Here is an 8871-nt window from a genome sequence, read left to right on the forward strand (position 1 = left end):
ATCCCGCCTAGGAGTCACAACGCCACATTTAAATAAGGCCTCTATACTCAATATGTCGTCTCGCAGACACCTACACCTTGCAAGTCTTTTGTTTGGTGTCATGAATGATAAAAAACCTGAATATCTGCACTCAAAAATACACATTTCCTCCTTTCACAAGACACGGTACCAGATCCACCAGGCGTTGCCTTTTAGAAACGCACCCGCACAAAACTGTCGCTTTTACTGGCAACTTCCGGTATCTGGCAACTAAGTGCTGGAATAATATCCCCCCACCATTAAGATGCCTTAAAACAAAAAATCATTCGTTTCATTTCAAGAAACACCTTTTAAATAAACAAAAAGGAATTCCGTACGGGTACTTAGTTACAGATTACCGGATGTAGTCTGTAGGACGTTCACTACAGCTGTATTTGTTAATACTACACATACGCACCAACACTCACCACACCTATACATCCCTACGACACATCTATTCTATTCAGACATTATAATGGCAATTTTATTAGAAATAGGCCAATTATTCATTACTATTATAACATTATAATTTCTACATTGATAGTCTGTTAGTGACCTGGGTTCTAGCAGAATTACCAGTGCTTCGCTCGAAAGAGTAGAGTGTATAACTGAGCCAGAACCCTTTTGTTTTGCTGCAACGCACACAGCAATTCTACGGTTTATTTTTTTAAGTTTTGTTTTTTATCTTAATGTTGCTTTTTTGTATTTCCTGTGTTTCTTCTGTTTTAATATGTGTGTATTGTGGCAAACGGATAAATGGTTTATCTATCTATCTATCTATCTTGTCTAAGGTGTAAAGAGCGTACACATATTTTTTAAACTTTGGGAATGTATACATATTTATGCCCTTGACTATAAGTCACAGAATATGCACATCTCATAACTCATTGCATTGAAATAATATAAATACCTACTAGACCATGCAGCCAAGAAATTTATGCAACTTGAAACTGCAAGAAACATGAGGGTTAATATTTTTTAGGGTTCCGTACCCAAAGGGTAAAAACGGGACCCTATTACTGACTCCGCTGCCCGTCTGTCTGTCACCAGGCTGTATCTCATGAACCGTGATAGCTAAACAGTTGAAATTTTCACAGATGATGTATTTCTGTTGCCGCTACAACAACAAATACTAAAAACAGAATAAAATAAATAATAAAGTACCATACAACAAACGTGAATTTTTTGCCTTTTTTGCGTTTTTTGTATTCTCTTTTTTCCGCTTAGTTATTGCATGTTACCATGTTAGTTGTACTTTTATGGACATCTGTTATTGGCTATTACTGCTATTAGAATAAGAATAAGAAAACATTTATTGCCACACAACAAAAGAGAAATTACAGGAAACAAATAACATAAAAAATTGGCATGCGCGACAAAAGTGTGAAGTGGCTGGCTGAGCCCGCTCCTTCACCAGGAATTGACCGCACAGCGCTGATTTCAGTCCGCCCCCTTACTGAACCACATTCATATGTGCGCGGGATATTATTTATATATATATATACATATATATATATGCAGGTTTAATTTAGAATAATTAGATTACACGAAAAATTTCATAGTTAAACTCTAACAAAGTATATTATTACAGTTTCATACAGTTTACAAAATTTCATACAATTAACAAGTTAATTAACAAGTTAAACTGTTTATCCTAAAATTATTAATACAATATTTTTCATTACCAAGTCTACTAGTTTGACAGTTACAAAAATAAGACTAAAGTACTTTTTGTATGAGGGAATACTTATAATATTTTTAACATTTTTATAATATTTTTAACAAATTATAAAATATATGCAAGAAAAGTGTCCTAAGTGTAGCACAGCACTATTTTAAATAATTATATCTTCTGTGGCAATTTGTTCATTTAATAATAGTAAGCTCAATTTGCGTTTAAAAGTTGGAAGGGACAATTTAGCGCGCAAAGGCGGCGGCAGGTCGTTCCAGATCTTAGACGCCGAATATTTAAAGCAGCCACGATAACCAGCTGTTTTATATTGCGGAGCAATCATTTTATTTAAATACTTACTGCGAGTGTTTCGATCGTGAACGTCTTTCATCCAACGGAATTTATTATAAAGATATTCTGGTTTTTGACTAGAAACTACATTTTAAACCATACTAGCAATATGCAAGGTTCTACGTGCTGCTATTGGCTATGTTTTCTGTTCACTATGCTATGTATTTCTGTTGATGTCCCAAATAAAAAATAAATAAAAAATAGAGCTATGGCGGAAAGAAGCGGCAGGACGACATACTTATGTCTATATGCGTGAAGACTGAACACACATATAAAGAAATCACAATTAATCCCTCTGATAAGAGTTATCTAGGTATGTTTAAGATACACTTACACAGACATCGCATTATGAAGCGTTTACGAAGAATGCGAGGTAACCATATAAGTATAAAAGTTAAGGCTCCGGCAAGCTCGGCCGAATTTCACTTTCCCATACAAACGGAGTTCCGTTCTCATTTTAAAACTACGTGTTGGATTGTAATAAAACTTTGCACATACAATGGTATGAGGTATATCTAGGTCTGAAATTAGTTTATAATAAAAAAAACGTAAAATAACATGTCCAAAAACGTAAAACAAATGGTCTCGCCGGAAGACCAGCGCTGACTTTATAGGGTTAGCATTATGCTGAGGCGGGACCATTTCATGGTTAACTATATACTTTTTGTTTTAAATATACAGATCATTATTAGAGATGGCACACCGCTTGCGCGAGGCTAGAACACATTGGGTGCGTGTGCAAGTGTATGCACACGCAGGCACCCGGTGTGTTCTAGCCTTAACAATAATTACTGTTTAAAGTAGGTCAAATGCGCTGAGTAAACAAACATCTAATCCATAAATCAATAATAGATAACGATTTCTACGGCTCATTGTCAAGAGTAAGGATTTTAAACACAAACTGCCGCACTAAAATACATTTAATATAGGGGCCGTGCGCGTTGGAGGCTCTGCCATCTTGTCGCCTGAATCGGTAACATAAACTATACATTTAGCTCCTTTCATTTTCTTCACTCGGCCCTGTCGGTGGCTTTTTTTTATTATTATAAACTGATCGGCGATTGGCCGTAGTCACACCTGATGCAAAGTGAAGACAGGGCCTAAGATGGAGCTCACCGGTTCAGTAACAGCCTATTCACTCTTGTTTTAAAGAGACCGAGGTCATATTGATCAGGGAATACAGATGGCGAGAGCGCATTCCATTCCTTAGCCGTCCGTACCAAAAAGGAGGAGGCAAAACGTTTCGTCCGAACGAATGGAATGTGGACCACGAACGGGTGCATTCGCTCCCCGCGCCTGGATGTCCGATGATGGAAAGGGGAAGGTGGGATCAGGTCGTGCAGTTCCTGTGCGCACTCCCCGAAATGTATCCGATAGAACACCGATAGGCAAGCGATTCGACGGCGATGCTCAAGGCTCTGTATCCTTGACTTGACAGATGGGTCATCGCCAAAGAGTCTATGAGCCCGGCGCTCTATTGAGTCCAGGGCCGCCAGCTGATATTTCGGGTAGAATGCGTCCAAGTCATCCCGCCATCTCCTTTTCGGTCTGCCGGCACCCCGACCTGCACCATCCATGGTGTTCCGTGGATCCCACTCAGTAACCATTTTCTATAGTCGCCTCCCGATATACTGGAGCGGCCGTGGTGCTCAAAATTGTCTCAACCCGCACTCTAACGCCTTGACAATAGAGGTGTGCTCAGATATTTGTGAGCACCTTCGCCGTCGCAGCTATTCTACGTCGTACTACTTCATTTTTAAATTCACGATGTGACTGAAATTTGTAAATTATTATTTGTGTCCAAGTGATGACGACACTGACGATTTCAATAGGTATGAAATATTAATTTGAACTAATACTTGAGCACTAATTAGAAAGTCTGAAAACTAACAGTCTTATTAAGCTTACTCTGCATGAAATCTATGAAAATATCAAGTTTATAATGACCACCACGTTCGTTGTATTAACCTTGTAAGGCCCAGTGTGCATTACAATGTACACTCTGTTTCAATCTAATTCGAACCTTTCAAAAACTACATAAAGTATAATTTATTTTGCTTCATCATCATCATCATAATTTAAGAGCATGGCTCTTGTCGGTGGAGTATGCGCCAGTTTTCTCGGTCCTCGGCCAGGTTCTTTAGGTCCCTGTAAGACACGACATTTGCTTTCGCTTTCAGTTGTTGTGTGTAGCTTGCTCGTGGTTTTCCGCGGCCTCTTCTCGCTTCTATCTTGCCTTCTAATATGGTGTTAAAGAAAGTGTCGTGTCTTATCAAGTGACCTATCATTCTGCCTCGTCTATTTTCTATGGTTCTCAGCAGGTTTCTCTTCTCTCCCACAATTCGCAGCACTTCCTCGTTCGTTTTTTTCTCCGTCCAACTTATTCTCTCCGTTCTTCTCCACAACCACATCTCAAAAGCCTCTAATCGCTTCTTTTGTTTCATTGTTTTCTAAAACAAACGAAAGTCACCCTAATCTACTATCCAATAAGGTTCAAATTAAAAATAGGGAAACTTTGTATGGTGGGCCTAACGAGGTTAAAGTCGGTGCAATTACCTTAGACGGACTAGGACCATAATAAAGCCTGCGATTTTCTTGTGAGCAAACTTACTAGAAGAATGTTTGCTTTAATCACAGAATAACAAAAAATTAAATTAAATTACATCAAATGTTCGTATACAATGCCCTTAGCTATTGGACAAAGCCGAAATCAGTATACCAAGTATCATAACAACCGGTGTAGCGGTTACGAAGAAATTAACAAATTACGTTTTCTTACTTTGGAGCAGAGGTCGGCAACAGGCGGCCCGCGGGCCGCATGCGGCCCGACAACCTCTCACTTGCGGCCCGCAAGCCTCCTTGGCTATTTTGTATATAATTTTAACAAACGACAATACCTGATAAAGTCATAAATATTAACAAAGTGCGGCCCGCGTCAATTTCGTTAAGTACTATGTGGCCCTTGGCTGCTAAAAGGTTGCCGACCCCTGCTTTGGAGCATCAGCCATCAGCCTGTATTTGTTAATAGCTCCTGAGGTAATAAATTATAATTATGAAACTTCTTCGACCTTTATTTATGAAACTAATAAGATTCTGACTTTTGACAAATGTCATCATTGCCGCATATTTTCGAACAAATTGTCAAAAGCACTGCCAATGATTAATACAGTATGTTTCTTTTTGTTGTCGATTATTGGAAATAACATTTGTTTAAAAAATATTATTTTTATATTTTGTTCTTTAAAAAAAAATTAACGTTAGAGCAACCTTACGTAGGATTTCGGGGTTTGTCCAATGGCTAAGGTCACCCTGTATAAGACGCACCCCAGTTAAGTCGCTCGTGGGGTCATTTTAGACCTCTAGTCAAACTTCTATAAGATAAGATAAGATAATTTATTATATAACAATTTACAATCATGTCGGAAATATCTTACAAGCTACTAAAATAAATTACAATTTTATAAATAAATCTAGTTATACCTAACTATAGATTAACTATTCTAGTCCATTGCCGGTAGCGTTAAGTCTGTCTTTTGTACAATAAAAATCGTAAAATCAATCCTAGTTTCAATTGTAAGTAGCTACTTATCATAAAAACGTTTATAGGTCGTAAAAGGTTTAATTGCAAATACATATGCGAGGTAAGTATGACATTTACTAATAAACAAACACATACGGTGCATATATCCTTGAGTATTGATACATGTCTTTTCCATCACGGAACAATGGTGTTCCGGACATTTGGGAGGCGTGCGCGGAGCCGAAGCCAACAGGTAGAGGCCCCTTTGACACTTTAGTGAAAATGTAAGGGGTACACCGAGCGGGTGAAAATGTAAGGGGTACACCGAGCGGATGTAAGGACTATTGAGAGTTGATGGGATCTAAAATGACCTAGGTTATTGGGTGAAAGCGATGGACTAAGTACTGAGCTATGGAATAAAAAACCGGACGCCTGCCTAACAAAACATACCTATGTTATTATGTGCGAAAAGAGCATACCGGCCGCCCAGCAGGAGGACGTCCTGTCGGACGCCCCAGGTATCGCTGGTGCGACATGGTGGAGGCGGATCTGCGCGAACTTCGAGTCACCAAATGGCGAGTGTGTTAGAATGTGTCTTCGTAAACTCATAGAGTAATTTATACTAGAGCGGTACTGTCATAGTCAATTTTGTAACCCCAGTAAATTCACTGCCATCTGTTGACACACTTTAAAACTGAAAATAAATATTTATAAAAATACGATATAATGTATTTAAATATGGATAAATGATTTTTTTATTTGCATTAATTATTTTTATCATTTTGACCCATGTTCTTTCACTGATATGCGTTAAAATTGTTAAATAACAAACGAAACCGTCAACGCCATCTATACGACTGTAGGCCAAAGCTAGTAGCGCCCTCTGAACGAGAATCAAATTTTCTTGATTTTCGAGGCACGTTTTTTCCTTAGACTGTATCCATCTATTACGGAGTTATATCTATATTTGGTAAACTGAAAGAATCTTGTCTTATAGGTAACTGCATATAAACGCGCGTGGAACAAGTTTGAATAATATACAGCTTTTGTTCGCGTGCGTGATGCCGTCACATTCTTTTTATTCATCATCTGAGCGAGAGGTTGCACAGGACCGAGAAAAGCTACCTGGGGGGCTAGATATAATCAAAGATAGATACAACTCCGTAATAGATGGATACATGCAGTCTAAGGAAAAAACGTGCCTCGAAAATCAAGAAAATTTGATTCTCGTTCAGAGGGCGCTACTAGTTTTGGCCTACAGTCGTATAGATGGCGTTGACGGTTTCGTCTGTTATTTAACAATTTTAACGCATATCAGTGAAAGAACATGGGTCAAAATCATAAAAATAATTAATGCATTTAAAAAAAATCATTTATCTATATTTAAATACATTCTATCGTATTTTTATAAATCTTCATTTTTAGTTTTAAAATGTGTCGACAGATGGCAGTGAATTTACTGGGGTTACAAAATTTACTATGACAGTACCGCTCTAGTATAAGTTACTCTATGATATAATGATATTGATGACAGTCGTACATCGATAAACGTCAAAAGAACAGTAAAATCGTATCAAGATGACAGATGCTACGTCAACGATTCATATCATCAAATCATAATTAATAAAATAAGTGATATTTGATTTCATATATAGCAATATGGTGACAGTTTTCTTACGCATTTTAGAGGAACGTGGTGATTAAAAGGTACCGTTGACGGTTAGACTTAGACTGATTGATTCCATCATAACTAAGTGTTTTATACATCATGCTATCTTAACATCATCTCTAATCTCCGGCGATACAGACATTATCTTAACTGAATCAGCGCGTGCTCTAACCTATACTAAGTTATCGACACGCGCTGATAATATTTTGCTGACAGCCCATATGGCTAAAATGCAAAAATGGTAGATTGCGCCACTACTCATGTGGACCGCGTAATGGTACATTAATCAAATTCTTGATTTGCACATAGCCTGAAAATATTAGGTAGGTAAAAGATAAAACTGGATAGCTAATGATCATATTTTTAGAAAAACTGTGAAGTTAACTACTATTTATGTAAGAGAGAATCGATTGAATGAAAATAAATATGGGGCAATTTCTATGAAAAGGGACCTTATTGTCGATGGCGCTTACGCCGCACAGCGCCGCGTGGCATTGTATTTATATCGGAGCATCTATTATAATGGCGTAAGCGCCATCGACAATAAGGTCCCTTTTTATAGAAAATACCACATATTATTATAAACTGTATATTATATTTATATTATCAGTAAGTACCTATTATTCGATGTTTCTAGTTTACAGTCTCATAATATAAAAAAATAATTACACTGTTTAAGCATAAAAAAACATAAAAAAAACACTCACGTGCTTTCGCTTTCCAGATTGTATTCGCGAAACGATCGTCGTCTGCTCCACACTTTTTTCTTAGTTTTCTTACGTAAACTTAAAAAAACACCAGAAAACTTCTTCACTTTTCTGAAATCACCATCGTCTATTTCAAAATAATTACCATCATTCCCATTGTCATCAACATTATTTATTTTATCTGCATTTATGTTACTACTTTCTGCATAATTATCGTTATTGTTGTTTTCCTCAATTTCTAACTTTGCATTATCATTAAGGATTTTATCCTTTAGTTTCTCGTTATTATCACTTATATTGTCAGGTACAGCATTATTTTCATCTATAAAATCGTCTATATCGTTGTTATAGTTTATATTTGTGTCGTCTTCTTGAATTTCAAATGCTTTATTTACTATTCCAACCTTTCTGTTGTCCATCATTAAATGGGTTTACCTGTTGAAAACATTTAAATAAGTCGTCTATAACCTTAATATTGTCTTCGGTTACCGCGATAGTTACTCATGAAATAAAACTATTAAAACGGATTATAATTGTAGTGTATAACTAGCCTTATGAACCGATTTTGCATGTACAACCAGCCTTAAAGTTTATAGTCTATGATGGTTCATTATTTTTAGTATGTGGGTATTTTTGCATTTTGTAGTTTTCCTCAATCACCCGTTGACCACGAACGCTGTAAAGTGTTCGAAACGTCGGGATGTATTATAAATTCAATATACGCGATATAATCCGTTTTCATAGTTTTATGTCGTCTATAAACTTGATTGACTTAATGATTTGTAATTTATTTTATTGTGATGTTAATTATTGCATGACATGATATATAGGTAATTTATAATTTTTGCATGCTCAATTGTGAGTAGAGTACACTGTAATTTTAATTTTGTCACCATCTACATACCCACTGTATTCTAGCAAATAAGAAAAAAGA

General features: G+C 36.8%; 1 protein-coding gene across 1 annotated transcript in view; it reads right to left on the reverse strand.

Annotated features, from left to right (window-relative positions):
- The window catches only part of LOC134753640 (P protein-like), a 96482-nt gene extending 88120 nt beyond the window's left edge, over positions 1-8362 (reverse strand). Inside the window, exon 1 of the mRNA XM_063689576.1 lies at positions 7938-8362. Within this exon, the coding sequence (XP_063545646.1) occupies positions 7938-8359 (422 nt within the window). The 5' untranslated portion in view covers positions 8360-8362. The remainder of the gene's footprint in view (positions 1-7937) is intronic.
- Positions 8363-8871: the final 509 nt, after the last annotated feature.

Source organism: Cydia strobilella, chromosome 27 (assembly GCF_947568885.1).
Source record: "Cydia strobilella chromosome 27, ilCydStro3.1, whole genome shotgun sequence".
Taxonomy (NCBI): Eukaryota; Metazoa; Arthropoda; class Insecta; order Lepidoptera; family Tortricidae; genus Cydia; species Cydia strobilella.